The sequence below is a fragment of the Bubalus bubalis genome, chromosome 20 (genome assembly GCF_019923935.1).
Source record: "Bubalus bubalis isolate 160015118507 breed Murrah chromosome 20, NDDB_SH_1, whole genome shotgun sequence".
Lineage (NCBI taxonomy): Eukaryota > Metazoa > Chordata > Mammalia > Artiodactyla > Bovidae > Bubalus > Bubalus bubalis.
The window spans coordinates 11,967,710-11,983,651 of NC_059176.1; the positions used below are offsets into that span (position 1 = coordinate 11,967,710).

The window sequence follows — 15,942 nt, forward strand, 5'->3', positions numbered from 1 at the left end:
GAGCCTTTTCTGAGTTCCAGAAAGTGTCTGTGAGCATCTATAGAAATGGGGTTTGGGGGACCCTAGAACACAGCATGACCCTAGAACAAAGCAAGATGACACAGGCTTCAGGGAGCAGGGTCTTGAGAACTTTGGGGAATCTCCAAGAGGAGGGTGGCAGAGGGCCTTCCCAAGGTGATTGGACCACAGGGCCCATTTGGGGATGGAGGGTGGGGAAGGCCCGCTTTATCATCAGGAGCAGCAGAATGGTGATTCAGTAGAAAGATGTCTGGGTCAAGACATGGTAGGAGTGAGTAGTGCTCCAAGCCCACCACAAACTGGTGGGGGGTCATCGGGCAAGTCACAGCTCTCCCAAAGCCTCAGCTTCCCCATGAAATGAATCTCACAACTTCAGGCCTGGCTTCTTCAGGGGACCATTGTGAGAGGGGATAAGACAACCTGTGGCTGCTCATCGTGTCGCCTCTGAACAGGCCTGATAGTCCCATCCCCCTGAAACTACTGATAACTACCACACAGACCCTCCCTCCCCTAAACTAATCGCCAACAGCCTTATCCCACAGGCATCAAACTGTCACTGCCTCCCAGTCCTCTCTCTGGGTTTGGGGAGGTGCTAGGGACATTTGAGAAGGCAGAAGCAATCAATCCCTAGGCTTTCAACGATGACCGTAAACATTCAGTTTAGTGAACACACAATGAAGGCCAGTTCAGGCTCAACCCCAGCGTTTTTTGGGGGATACAGGAGGTGACCGAGCTGTCACCTCTTGGGCCTCAGGTCCACCCAAGAGACAGCAAGATTGTGCCATGGGGTCGGGCTACACAGCATGGATGGCGTGGACCCATCAGGAGGCTGTGGTCACTCAGGCCTGGGGCCGGGAGCTAAAGCCCTTCTGAACCCTAAAAGAGAGGAGGTGAAATCCGAGCCAGGCCGGAAAGCAATGCTGCGAATTCAGTCTCAGCAAGTGAGCACGAGCCTTCTCAAAGCTTCCCTCCCAGCCTTCCCCATGCCCGGCGTGCCTAGGAGGAATGGCTCCTGGGGTTAAAGGGCCTTTGAAATGAGCTTCCAGTGGTGCAACATGAAGTGTTTGAGAACCCCGGGCGTGCACTGATTTAGTGTGGACATTCACCGTCACCCTCACCACCATTTCCCTCTCTGCCGTCACCACTACGATCCCTGCCATCCACTCTCCCACCTTCTCTGCTACCGCAGTCATCACCCCCATCCACCACCGTTACCGCCGTCCACTCCACCGCCAGCATCACCGTCGCTGTCAGCACTCGTCACCACCGCCGCCTCCATCACCTTCACCACCGTCTCCGCCCACCATCACCACTGCCTTTACCGCCAATGCCACCCCCCAACCATCACCAGCCCCACCTCCACCGCCATGACCAGCAAGAGCACTACCACCACCCACCTCATCACATTTTCCTCTTGCCTTTGACCACCCAGAGACGAGACTACAAAGCCCAAGCATGAGCACCTCGCCTCTTTCAACCCTCTGCACCCCCAATATTCGTCTTCATGTCGATTTGCTCATATCAAAGAGATCAACCGAAGGCTGACCAGAGAGCATACCAAGCTGAGCATACATCGTGGTTTGTCCAGAACAGTTCCAAGTCACACCTGTTTTCCCTGCTTTGTTATTCACTATGCCATGGTTGCCTGACACAGTATATGGTTACCCTATAACATAAGACCACAAGGACTAGCGCCCCAGTTGGGGAAGCTGACCTGGACCAGAGCCTGGTGGGGTAACTGGGAGGGTAAGATAACCAGCCGCTGATAACTAATGGATGTGCCTGCCTCCCCTTCCTTTGCCTTCCCCACTCCTGCCCCCAGGAAACCCCTGAGAAAAGAGGAGAACGGCACTGGCGTTGCTGAGTACCCTATGACTTCCTCGCAGAGCAGCAAAGGGGTGGACGCGAACAGCGCTGTGGTATGAGTCCGTAGGCCCCGGACTGCTGGCCAGAGGGACGCCTTGGTGGTGCTGGTGGAGGCGGGAAAGCAGGTGGACACGAGCTGACACTGGGCTTGTCCAGGACTTCATCGCCTTGCAGGCTTCGAGCCTCCCAAAGGAGAAAGCCTCCTTTGCCCAGCCTCGCCCCTTGGTCAGCCCACAGTGTGGATGCTGCAGACACCAGGCTGAGCCAGCAGGCAGCAGCCTCTGGGGTAGCACCGTCATCCGAGGCCCCATATCTCTTCCTCATCTTGTGTCTGATCCACGGACTGTCCCCTGGCTGGTGCCTAAAGCGCACACCCCGAGAAGGCCGGGAGCCTGTCTGCTGGGGCGAAGAGGTCCCCCCGCCCCTTTCGCCTAAAGGAAACCTCCCCTCCCCACCAGGAAGCCCACCTTCTTCCCTGACCATGCCGTTCCCGACAGAAGCCATGGGCACAGCCACGAGACATCCCCGTTCAAAGGTGCTCCCACCCATCCTCCCGCCGCCCTGTCGCTGTCTCAGTCTTCAGAGCCTGCCTTCGCCCTCCCATCTCCATCACAGGCCCCTGGCTCCTGACTCCCCATCACGGGGGGCTGTGTGCCCTGTCTGCAGAGTCCAGACTGAGCCGAGAAGCCCATCACACCCCCGGGTGGGGTCTGACCGTCCAGGGCAAAATGACGCCTTGAACCCCAGGCCTGGGGCCCTGGAAGGACAGGGGCCACTACCCCTGTCCTCAGACTCACTCCCACACCTGACCCTCAGAGGACCCGACGCTTCCCTGTGAGCCAGGCCCTGCCTTCCCCTGGCAGAGGCCACCCCCGTGCCAAACCCATCACCGGCGCTCTGGCCTGGGCCCCCGACGCTCCCTGAGGCCTGGTACTCCCCTGAGAGCCCCCAGGCCTGCCGTCATCCCGAGGGAGCCAGTGTGCTTCTGTGGCTGCCTTGAATGTCCCTTGTGTTCTGAAAGTGCTGAGCCCTCCGGAGTGGTTGGTGGACGAAGGGAAGGAAAGGAGATGGGAGGAGAGGGACCCTCCTGGCCTGGTGACTCCGTCTTCTGGCCAAGTGACCCCCACCTGCCAGCCTGTTTTGCCGGTGGCCAGTCACCCTGTGGGCACATCACTGGGGCCCCAGAGACAGCAGCCTTGTGCTTTTGCACTCCCAGAGGGTTGCGAGAACACTTCTGGCCCTTGGTTCCCTCACCCTCCACGCACTTGCATGGAGGAACCCATCACAGCCAGCGGCTCCACTCTCTGGCTATGCAGGGTCCGAGTCAGGGACCCTGTCTATCTCCCAGATCACAAGTGTCAGCTGTTCTCTGGAGGGCGTCTGGGCCACAAGTGAGACTTTCACATCCAGGGGAGACTGACAGACTGAAAACCAATCCCTGTTTGGGCTGAACCTTGAAACATCCATCGTCCGGCAGCCCTGGTGCCCACAGAGGTGTCTGTGTGCCGAGAGCAGGGGAGAAGGTGAATGCGCTGTGACCTTGGCCCAGGTCCTGTTGCCAGGTCAGTGAGTGCAGGCTGAGGACAGGCCCCGGGCAGGGCCTCCAGAAAGGGTCTTCCCTTCTTTTCAGTGTTCCCCGTGTGAGGACTGGGTTTGGCTCTGGACTGGCTTTTGCTCTCCCTGTGTGCCTGCTGTGCACCTTAGCACGGGGCCATCTGTGGCCTTCCTCCCTGCCCCCACCCAGTGGGTACTCTGGTTCGTGCCCTCCACTTGCCAAGGATGCAGAGCTGAGTGACAAGCAGGCCAGAGGCTGTGGGCCCTCAGCAGGACAGACCCCACCCCAGTGTACTTTCCTCACTGCCTGCAGCTCCTGCTGAGTCCCCTGCCTGCTCCCTGAGCAGACACCCAGGCAGGATCCCAGGCTGATGCACATACTTTTCTGGGTCCAGAAGTGATGGGAGAGCATCTTTGGCCAGAGGGAAGAATCCTGGCTAAGCAGTCGTGGAGTCCTGGGCAGTCAGTCTGGGGGAACATCGAGGGAGGCTGGGCACACCCCAACTTTTGCAAAAGCTCACTGATCCCACCTTCCCCAACCTGGGCATAAACCTGAGTGGCTCAGATTTTGCAATTAATCCTCCAGCCCCAGCCAGGCTCCCCATCAGGATCCCCAGAAAACCATCAGTCCTTCACTCTGGAGCTAGTGTCCGCTTCCCTGAGGACACACAGCCTGGGCTCCGTGCAAAGCTAACATTTGCACATAAATTCCCCCAAATTGAGTTTGTCAAATCTCCTCTCACCCAGTCTTTTCTTCTTTACTAAGAAAAGACCCCAGTTTTTAAAAGAGAACAAACCCAGAACTGGCCATTTGGGAGACAGCCCTCATGGGTGCAGGGAGAGAGCCCCCATGGATTTTCAGCTTAATCAACAGAAGATCCCTAAAACCACCCAGCTAAATTTCAGGAACGTATCTTCAGCCCCTCAACACGGACCAATCCTCAGGCTAGCCTGAACTTTCGAGAGTTCAGACTCTCGAAAGGAAAGGCACATTCCTCTTCTGCATTTTCTCAAATAGATATTTTTCGACCGTCTCCTGTCAAGCCCAGCTTTAGAATGGCATATAGGATCTTCCAGAGGTTTCAGGTGTTGCTTAGATGCTTCTAAAGCAAGTTTTGGAAGAAAGACTAATTGCTGTAAAAATAGACATATATATTATATACAGTTATATATATTTAAAGAGATATCTATCTACCTATATATATATAATTACTGTACTCTATGAATCTGTACAAAGTATGATTTCAACAGCCCAGGTAGTGTGCGATATCTAATGCATGAATGTAAATACCCTCAGACCTGCCTTCCTCATGGTTGCTAAGAGTGCACAGGAAGAAGCCTCCTGTTCCCAGTTCTGTCTCAATGGACCAATACACACGTTGGTGCCCTCCTGTCCACCGCCAAGCCTCTGATGTCGACTCTGTGCTGAGATGTTGTGCAGGAAGCAGGACAGGCAGTGTGGGGGGTGGGCTACATGCTGCTTATGAGGAAGAAAGCACCATGCCTTTTTATTTTCAATAAAAATATACTTATGAAGATGGCTGTCTGTTGTCATTTGTGGTGGGGGCTTGGCCCCGGGCAGAGTGGGAAGGAGTGAGCAGACAGTGCACAGGTGTGGTCCTCCCTTGAGGCCCTGCTACAGACCCAGGTACCTGGGATATGGCTGGTCTTGGTCCCTTGCCTGCCTGGTTTCTATATGGTTTCATCGTAATTCCCTGAGGTCGGCATTTATGGGGATTCCAAGGTACTCAGCTTTTCCCTCACCCCCGATCTAGCCACCTTGATCCTTGACTCAATCGAAAGGAGGCTGGTCAACCATCCTAGTTCGCCTGGGACTGGGAGGTTTTCCTAAAATGTTGAACCTTCGGTGCTGAAACTGGAAAAGTGCCAGGAAGATTGGACGAGCCAGTCACTCTCATTTGACAAGTTCTCCTGGGAATCATGGGGGGTCAAGAACCCGCGGGCCACGCTGGAGGGGAGATGGCTAGAGCTGTGGCCAGTGGCAGGGCTCCTGCTATGTCCTTCTCCGGTCCAGACCTCAGCCCCCACGTTGGTCTGCAGCGCCTCCTCACCCAGCTGCTCAGAGCGCTGTGGTGGCCGGCCCTGCGCCCCCAAGCAGACGGGTCCCAGCCCTGCAGGAGCAGTCCTGTTTCCCTGGACTTTTGGAGGGAAGGGGTTCCTCTCTGATTGGCAGGGTGAGATGGAGAGAGAAAGCAGCTGCCCTGCAGCCTCATCGGTTTTATCTGAGGGCTGAGACAACAGTTTGGAGACAGCCAAGGTCACGCAGACATGCACAGTGGGTGGGGCTGGGGTTTGCATGCAGACATGAGTGTCTTCAGCACACAGCGCCAGACATGACTGAGGGAACCTCAGCCCAGACTATCTCCCCACAGGTGGGGTGCCGCAGGGCCCCATCACCTCTACATGTGTCCCCATGGCTTCAGAGTCAGCTCCACGGAGGCAATCGGGAGGGCTCTGTGTGCCCAGAGTTGGGGGGTCAGAGTGCTCTCCAACCTGACAGCTCAGGGGGATGTCGGCTCAGCACAGGGTCTCAGGAGGAAAGGACCCATGTCCCAGGCTGCTGGGATCAGGGCAGAGGGGGGAATCCATGGAGGTCCCCATTGAGAGCCAGGAGGTCGTCATCTCGGTGGTACCCCCTGGAATTCCACGAGCTATCATTTGCTGAAACCCAGCACAGGTCCCGGCATACAGTGGGCCCGCAGTGGACAGTGGCCGTCACTGCTGTCATTGTCACTGCGGTCGTTAATAAGCTGCCACCTGGGCCACAGCAAGAGCTCTTCTATCCACTGGCGGCTCACTCAGGTCCCCCCGGTGGAGATGCAGTGGAACACTTCGGGCCTCGTCTCGGTGGCCCTGCGCTCCAGCCTGGTTAAACTCATGGTAGCAAACCCCGAGGCCAACCAGGCAGGAGGCAGGCGACACCAGGCCTGTGTGCGAGGTGCTGCCGACTCCTGCAGGTGCCTGGGCGGGGAGTGGGGCATGAGGGTGGCAGCAGGAAGCAGGGCCGGCCTGGCAGAGGGGCGGGGAGGGGCTGAGGACGGGCTGGGGAGCCATCAGCACAGAGAGGCAGAGTCCCCTGCCACGTCCCATCTCCACTTGCATCTCTGGGGCTTTTTGCCAAGATTCCAGCTCCAGAGACCAACACGGCAAACAGCAGCGTCTGCTCTGCCCACCTGCCGGCTTCATGCCCACCCATGAGCCTCCCACCTCCTGCTCGGGGTCCTGCCCCTGGCACCCTGGTGTGAGACACAGTGAGATCCACAGGTCCCCCTGGGGGGCCCCCGGAGGCGTACTGGAATGACTGCCCCTGACCAAGGGGGGATGGCCATTCTTCCTTCTCGGCAACACCGCACTGAGACACACCAGGTGTGGCATCTCAGAAGATGGTTCGGTGAGTGGGAGCGAGCAGTGGCACTTAATTCCAGGTGGTGGCCTCCCCAAGGCCTCATCTTGGGGCGCACACACTTACCCCACCTGACTAGTGACCAGCCCCACCAGACACTCACTCTCCTCCTCCACTCTCCCCTGCCCCCCCAGTCCCGCCCAGGCCCTAAATGCCTTCTAGTTCCCCTATCCCTTGCCCCCAATTTGTTGCTGTTATTGTTCAGACACTAAGATGTGTTTGACTCCTTGCAACCCCATGGACAGCAGCACGCCAGGCTTCCTTGTCCTTCACTGTCTCCAAGGTTGCTCAGACTCCCATGTCCATTGAGTGGGTGATGCTGTCTGACCATCTCATCCTTTGCTGCCCCCTTCTCCTCCCACCTTCAATCTTTCCCAGCATCAGGGTCTTTTAAAGTAAGTCAGCTCTTCATATCAGGTGGCCAAAATATTGGAGCTTCAGCTTCAGCATCAGTCCTTCCAATGAATATTCAGGGCTGATTTCTTTCAGGGTTGACTGGTTGGATCTCCTTGCTGTCCAAGAGACTCTCAAGAGTCTTCTCCAACACTACAATCCAAAAGCGTCAATTCTTCGGCGCTCAGTCTTCTTTATGGTCCAACTCTCACATCCATACATGACTACTGGAAAAACCATAGCTTTGACTGTACGGACCTTTGTCAGCAAAGTGATGTCTTTGCTTTTAATATCTAGGTCTAGGCTTGCGGTAAAGAATCTGCCTGCAATACTGAACACCTGGGTTCCATCCCTGGGTTGAGGAGATCCCTTGGAGAAGGAAATGGCTATCCACTCCAGTGTTCTTGCCTGGAGAATTCATGGACAGAGGAGCCTGGCGGGCTCCAGTCCATGTGGTTGTAAAGAGTCGGACACAACTGAGTGATTAACACTTTCACTTTCACTAGGTCTGTACTAACTTTCCTTCCAAGGAGCAAGTGTCTTTTAATTTCATGGCTAGAGTCACCATCACCGTGATTTTGGAGCCCAAGAAAAGAAAATCTGTCACTACTTCCACTTTTTTCCCTTCTATTTGCTTAAAGTGATGGGACCGAATGCCATGATCTTAGCTTTTTGAATGTTGAGTTTTAAGCCAGTTTTTTCACTCTCATCATTTACCCTCATCAAGAAGCTCTTTAGTTCCTCTTCACTTTCTGCCATTTAATACTGGCACCTGGGCTCTAAGGATGCCCTCAATCCCAGAGAAGGACCCAGAGATGGGCCTGATACACAGATGGCCCCTCCTCTCTCACCCTTCAAGGAGGTCTCGCCTCAGTCATGCAGACCACAGACTTGGGAAGGCCCTCTGCCAAAGGCGAGCCATCCTTACTAGGCCCCCCGGGAGTAGCGAGGGCTCCTGGAAAACAGAGGGGCCTGCAGGGCTTCCCAGAACAACGTGGATGGCAACCCTGGGCCTCCCGCCTCCCCTTGGCCAGAAGCACATAGCCTGCTCCTCCCCACTAGGCCCATTCCAGTGCTCACTGTGGGGAGCGGTGGCCCTAGGCACCCTTGGAGCCCAAGTGCCTGACTGTGGACCTTACACTTGATGGCTCTCTGCGGATGACTGGGTGGCATCAAGAGGGTCTTCCTGGGATGGCTGCTCAGGGACAGGAAGCAGAACTCCGCCCCTGTGAGCTTGCACTGGGTTCTCATCCTGTAGCCCTCTGATGGGCGTGGTCACCACTGACAAGGCTGCAACGTGCTCATTCAGTCGTTCCCTTGACAGAAGCCTTTGATCTTTGACCTTAGCCCAGTGCTCCTGCACTCATGCCACACCCCTATTTCTTCCAGGAGGTTTCCTCAAGGGGTAGGGGGTTGTTTCCTATTGGCTAACCACAGCCAGGGCCATCTGGGGCCAACAGAGAATGGTGAACCCCAAAAGGGAGGGGGTCCAGGCTTAATCCCTCTTCTCTTCAGAGCTTGCTGAGGGCAAGCATGCTCCTTTGCTTTTGGCCAAGGCAAACACAAGCCACCCTTCTCAGAGGTAGTGTACTGCCTGCCAGCTAAGAGGGGCCATCAGGAAATCCTTCCAGAGCAAAGAAGTGACTTGTTGTCTCCACCATTAGAAATCAGAAGCAAGCACAAAATTTGGTTTGTTGCTCTTCATGTCCCCTCCTGACACCCCTTAATTTTTTCAAAAATGTCCTCCTTTTCAGATTCACCAATACATGAAAATAACCCAGTTATTAAAAGGGAGTCGGGCAACCACCCCCCACCCCCGCCCCGGCTCCCTGCAAAGAAAGAGGCTCTCTGATGGTGGGCATGCAGGTCGGGGGATGTTAGAGTACAGGGCACCGCCCCCTTGACGTGAGCCCAGCCCGGTATCTACCCAGGAAGACAAGGGGTCCAGAGGATGGTGACAACATAGCCCACCACATGGAAGATCTCCAGTGAGGCCGCTCTGGACCTGTCCTCAAGGAGAAGGGCTGACGAGTAGGGGTTCCCTGTCCTGTGGAATTCCAGGGGGCTGGCTTCATGCCACTGACTTTTTGCTTGGAGCTTTGCCTTCAGCCTTTCATGTGGGATATATTATCAGGGGTTCGTTCATATGTTCTCTGTGAGAACTTAATTTTCTATTTCATTTTTATGTCAAACTAAAAATAAGGGTAACAAGCACGTGTGGATCCTAGGAATGAGCACATGAGATTTCAGGCCCACGGTCATGCTCACTGCCCAGCAATGACAAACAGCACCATTTCAGTTGTCAAGGGTGATGAGAAAAGAAGTTGGCCAGGTGCCATGGCTGGCTTGCCTCCCCCCGCCAGGCCTCTCTGGGGAATCCCTCTCGTCTGTCTGCCACACCCTCTCAGGGAGCTCATCCCGTCCCGCCTTCACCTCCCCTCAAATGCATACCATGCCCCCATCATCCCCAGACCTGAGGGCACCCCACTGCACACTTGTTGCCCTGGGGCATCTTGTCAAGCCCAGAAGGATTCCTGGCTCTCGCCCACGACCTCTCTTCACCCCATCGTCCTCACCTCCACACCTGGCCTCTTCCATCACCACTGTTTCTCTGCCCAAACCCTGACAATCGGCCTTTATTCCTCCTTGCCTTTCAAATGGGACATGTTCTCAGGGATGAACATCTGCCAGTGGCCCATAAGCCAGCAGGTCTTCCCAGGTGGCGCTAATGGTAAAGAACCCACCTGCCAATGCAGCAGATGTAAGAGATGCAGGTTAGATCCCTGGGCCGGGAAGATGCCCTGGAGAAGGAATGGCAACCCACTCCAGTATTCTTGCTTGGAGAATACCACAGACAGGAGCCTGGGAGGGCCCCTGTCCATAGGGTTGCAAAGAGTCAAACATGACTGAAGTGACTTAGCACGCATGCACGCACACAATAAGCCAGCAAGTCCTATCAACTTGGTCTCCAAAACACTTAAACTGTCTGCCTAACTCGGCCCCCACCGCCCCCATCCAAGCCACCATCACTTCCCACCTGGACCACAGAGAAAACCCCTGCCTGGGTGCTCTGCTTCTACACTGCCGCCCCCAGGATCATTCCCACAAAAACCAGAAGGGTCCTTACAAAACATACATCAGATCATACATGAGTTAAAATCCTGCCCTTGACATTTTCCACTCTTAAAAGCCACACTCCTTACACTAGCTCACAAAGCCTCTGCTCCTCCTGTACCCACACCCCTGTCACCCTTTCTCCCAGGCCCTCCTTCCCCTTGGTCACTCTGTCCTCTCTGAGCCCTCACATAGGCCAGCCCCTCGCCATCTGAGGTCTTTGCAGCCACTCTCTCTCCGATTATCAGCTGTGGCTCTCTTCAACCACCCCTAGTCCTCTCTAAATGTCGCCTTAGTTTATTTTTAATATGGTGCGTCTCACCAGCTAAGGGCTTCCCTGATAGCTCAATTAGTAAAGAATCCACCAACAATACGGGAGATCTGGGTTCGATCCCTGGATTGGGAAGATCCCCTGGAGAAGGGACAGGCTAACCACTCCAGTATTGTGGCCTGGAGAATTCCAATAGTCCATGGGGTCGCAAAGAGTTGAACACGACTGAGCGATTCTCACTTTCACATTTTTCACCAGCTAAGGACACTTGTTGATAAGTGTATGCATCTCCTGTCTTTTCTCTCCCGTTTAAAGTAAGGTGTATGAGGACAGGGGCCTACTCTACTTTTGGGTCTTGAAAGCTAAAGAGGAAAAGTGGAAAAGAAAGTTGCTCAGTCATGTTTGACTCTTTGTGACCCCATGGACTATACAGTCCATGGAATTCACCAGGCGAGACTCCTGGAGTGGGTAGCCTTTCCCTTCTCCAGGGGATCTTCCCAACCCAGAGATTGAACCCAGGTCTTCCGCACTGCAGGAAGATTCTTTACCAGTTGAGCCACCAGGGAAGCCCTTTAGGGTCTTGCTGCTGCTGCTGCTGATGCTAAGTCGCGTCAGTCGTGTCCGACTCTGTGTGAGCCCATAGACGGCAGCCCACCAGGCTCCCCTGTCCCTGGGATTCTCCAGGCAAGAACACTGGAGTGGGTTGCCATTTCCTTCTCCAACGCATGAAAGTGAAAAGTGAAAGGGAAGTCGCTCAGTCGTGTCTGACTCTTTGCGACCCCATGGACTGCAGCCTACCAGGCTCCTCCGTCTGTGGGATTTTCCAGGCAAAAGTACTGGAGTGGGGTGCCATTGCCATCTCCAGACTCCCGAAGTGATTGGCACCAGAAATATTTGTAGAATTAATTAATTGATTATTTAATTATGGGTTACACATTTAACACTGAACACGTAGCATCAAGAAGAGAATATAGCATTTTATTCCACATAACTGTTCAGAGACCCCACCTCATTGAAAATGGAGGGGAGTGGTTGAGGGAATAGGAAAACCTGAATTTGCAAACTGTTGGTGTTTGGGCCTCCTCCAGTGTAACTGGTCTCTTTTGGATGACTCTGTCTCTTTGGTGTAGGTGCTCAGACCGAGAACTGTCTCCTCAGGCTTGGTGCCCTCCAGGAGGCACCCAGGTGGGTTCTGAGTGGGGGTCTGTGGTCTCTGGTGCAGGTAGTCAGGTTCAGACCACGTGGTATCTTCAGGGTTCTGGCAGGTCTCGTGGCCGGCCCAGGCTGCTTCCAGGAGAGGTGACTGCAGGGCTCTGCCTGGGCCCTTCCGGTCTCTGAGGGTGGCCACGCCTTCTGCTGCCACTGTCCACGCTGCGGCAGGTTCCTTCTCCCAAGCACAGCTCTGCCCATCTTCCTGCTCTCTCAGCCTAGCCACCAGAACTCTGGAATCTGTACTCCCAGGCAAGCCGGGAGAGGCTGCTGGAGACAGGGTGCAGGCTCCTATTCACAGCCCCTCCGGACCCCAGGGCTGCAGGCTCTTCTCCTGGAGGCTGCGTGCCACCATGTCGTGGGCTCCCTGGTACATTTCCGTCTGGGCGCACCATTCTCACCCCAAAGAGGGAAGCTGCAGACATGCCCACCTGGCCTCTCAGCCCTGCCTTACATCTGTCTCCCTTTGCCTTCAGCCAACAGTCCACTAGGGTCCAGAAAAGGCAGACTCTTCGTTCCCTCAAGCTGTGTGGTCTGAACCTCCTCCCACCCCATGCCAGCCCCAGAGCTAGGCTGGGAACATGGTTTCCTGGAGAAGAACAAAAGACATATCCATTTATTATTTTCAAAATATTATCCCCCTGACAAACACAAGGATGTGTTCACACAAATGATGAGGCAATGCACCATCTGGGTGAGGATTTCCCAGTTGCTCATTCAGACAGAGAGATGTGGGGAAGCCTTGAGTCATACATGCAACCCAGCAGCGTAGGAATGCCGCATCCCAAAGAATGGAGCCAAATGCCCATTGCAAGCTGTGATTTCATTTCAGCAAAACACCAGCTGTCCCACGACATTGCAGTTGGAAGAAGAAATGGCTGCCTGAGTGTCAGCTGCCTAGCCCAGAGCCTGGCATTCCTAGGAGCCTGGCCTTTAAGTTTAGCACTTCTTCCTGTTCTATGATTCCCTCTCTGTACTAAGTACTTGACAGACATCATTACCATCTGCATTTTGAGCTGATGAAATGGAGTCTTAGCAAGATGGAGTGACTCGCTGGTGGTCAGAGAGCCGGTGGTCAGGAACGTCCCTGACTGACCTGGCTGCAGAGCCTGTGTTCCCTGCCATCCGCCCCCAGCCCCTAGCCCCACGGCAGTGAGCTCTCTGAGCTGAAGGCTCTGGGCACACACCCTGCGGTCTGAACTTGGCCCGATCCGCCTCTTTGGAGCCCTCCCCCTGCCACCACCCCCACTGCACCCCCACCTGAGCAGCGGGATTGTCCTCACCTGGAGGGTTTCTGTCCTTCACGCCTGATTACTTGCTGGTTCCTTTCTTTTCCAAGTGGCCACTTCAAGGAGTGGAAATCAGGGCGTCTGCCAGGCAGCCCCAGGAGGCTCCCTCTCTACTGGCCGGCGGGCGGGGGCCTGTCTGGACTGCATGATTAAAAAGCCAGTTCTTTGTTCCACCAAATCCATGCCTTCCGCCAATGTCCCGTGCACCCTTCAGAGATGAGCTGCTGCCAGGGGGCTCACCTTGGAGAGACCAGCCCTGACCTGAAATGAGGTCGAACTGACGGGTGGGGGTGTGTAGAGGCAGGGTGGCAGGCCATAGTCATGTAGATGGGGGCACTGATGCTAGGGAGAGGTAGGGTCCCTGAGGGGCTAAAAGCATGGCCTCAAGTCCTGCTTGGCTACTGCCTTGCTGAGTGACTCTGTGGCAATCCCACCCCCATGAAATGAGAGGGTCTAGGCAACTCACAGGCCTGCAGGGTGGAGCAGATGAATGAGTGATGCCCCAAGCCAGAGGCTACAGGGTTTTGGCTGAGAGACTGTGGGGTCTTCCTGCTTGGGAGGCAGAGGTCCGCAGTGGGAAAGGTACAAAAGCAAAGCCTGCATGCTCTATTAGAAGTGTTCAAACCAAAAGGAGAAATGCAAGTTCAAGCTCATCGAAGAAAATATGCTGTGGGCCAAGTTTAACCAGCAGGCTGGTGAATTCTGGTCTATATAGTTCTAGGTTAACTTGGAGAATAGCAAAGGGTCTACCTATCACTTACCTACCAGGATTATGTAGTAGAAAGAGCCACATTTTTGGAGGCAAATATATCTGGATTCAAATTCTGCTCTCCCTTTTACTGAGTGACTCCCACAAATATTGTCTTTCCAGACCTCAGTTTCCTCGTCTGTAATATGTAATAATAGAAGTGCCTACCTTACGCCATTGTTGAGAAGACTAAATGAGATTACTGTATCTAAAGTGCCTAACATGTAGTAAGCCCTCACAGAGAGTCCCTATGATTATTTGAATTAGGGGCACATCTCCATAGGGCTGAGTAAACGCTTAATAGACCCCTAATCTAATCATCACAGTCTGTAATTCATAAAATTCTATTCTTTGTCATAAAACTATTTTATTAAGTGGGAAACTGTGACTTAATTTGTGAGCTGCAATTCTTTCAAATGAATTCCCAAGGAGAAAATGCCTTGTCAGATGAAGTGACACGGGCTTGATAGAAATTTATTATACATGATTAATAATAAACAGAGACACTAACAAGACTGAGCTGCCTCAGAAAAAGCCCTCAGATTTGTATTCCCCATGCTCTTGGCACATTTTAGCCAAAAGAGCCCAGAACCATAAAAAGGGGGTGGGGCAGGGAGGGGGAAAGAGAAAACATTGACTGAATGAAGTTCTGACTTGAAGTCAGATGGCATTTTGGTCCTTACGCGACCACTGCCAGCGGCAGTAGTGTGACTTGATGCATGCGGTGTGTATGTAGCATGACTTGGGTGAGTTATTTAACTTCTGGGCCTCCACTGCCTTACCTGCAAACTGGGAATAATAATAACACCTATCTCATGGGGAGGAAAGGGCTAAGAGGAGTAAAGATAATGTCTGTGAAGTGCTTAGGACCTAGCTGATGCTCAGTAAATGGTAACTTTTGTGGTTTCTCTGGAATTCCCTTCACAAAAGGCTCACTGCTGTCAGTGAAAGGGCCTGACTGACCAGCCTCTTTCTAGTAACCCTTTTTCTCCCAAAAGGTTCAATTCTGATAAAAACATACTGCTGCTACTGCGAAGTCACTTCAGTCGTGTCCAACTCTGTGTGACGCCATAGACGGCAGCCCACCAGGCTCCCCCGTCCCTGGGACTCTCCAGGCAAGAACACTGGAGTGAGTTGCCATTTCCTTCTCCAATGCATGAAAGTGAAAAGTGAAAGGGAAGTCGCTCAGTCGTGTCCGACTCTTTGCGACCCCATGGACTGCAGCCTACCAGGCTCCTCCATCCATGGGATTTTCCAGGCAAGAGTACTGGAGTGGGGTGCCATCGCCTTCTAGCTTGGTTCTATTTCACTGTGTTCCAATTGCTCCCTTCATGCTCCTTAAGATCATTACTGTTAAAACACCCAATATGCCCCAAATACATATTTGCACATTAATTCTATTAAAGAGGTATATTAAATGATCTACATTGTCCAATTAATGCCAGAAGCCCTTGAGTCCAAGCTCACGAAAGAGTCTGGTGCATAACACATCTTCTCCGAGCCAATCCAATCTGATTGGCCTGTTGTTGCTTGGAAATGAAGACAAAGATGCTGCAATCCCTTGGCCTCAGATGAGACTCTTGGGGAAGAGAGTTGCTGAAAATATCCCATTGCAGGCAGAACGACACGCTTGTAAAGATGGTATACAATGAAGACTGGACATCCTTGATTAATGAGCGCATTTCAGCTCCTGCGGGTCTTGTAGGTCTAGATTCTGAGGGACGGGCTGAAGGAAAACCCAAATGAGCCTGCAGCTGTGAGCTGTCCCCTCGTGTGGTCTTCATAAGGTGGCACAGGTCTTCTTGGAGGTCCATAGAGTTTGGCACAGTCTCCCAACCACCACCTCAGTCCTCCGTTCATTTGCACTTTCCATGGTAGACGGCTCCATTTTACAAATAAAGCAAAACAGAGGTCCAGAGAGGCTTAGTAACTCGTCCAAGGTCACCCAACTAGTAAGAGGCATGCCCAAGGCAAACAGTCACAGAATCTGTGCATTTGCAGAGGCTGGCCAATTCCACCCTTGGGAATCTCAGAGTGTGCAGCTCACACTTTGGAA

General features: G+C 53.7%; 1 protein-coding gene across 3 annotated transcripts in view; it reads left to right on the forward strand.

The window, feature by feature from the left end:
* The window catches only part of PRIMA1 (proline rich membrane anchor 1), a 72,124-nt gene extending 67,150 nt beyond the window's left edge, over window positions 1-4,974 (forward strand). For all 3 annotated transcript variants that reach the window (XM_006060733.4, XM_006060732.4, XR_003105102.3), the window contains one exon: window positions 1,841-4,974. In XM_006060733.4, the coding sequence (XP_006060795.2) occupies window positions 1,841-1,943 (103 nt within the window). In that variant the 3' untranslated portion in view covers window positions 1,944-4,974. The remainder of the gene's footprint in view (window positions 1-1,840) is intronic.
* Window positions 4,975-15,942: the final 10,968 nt, after the last annotated feature.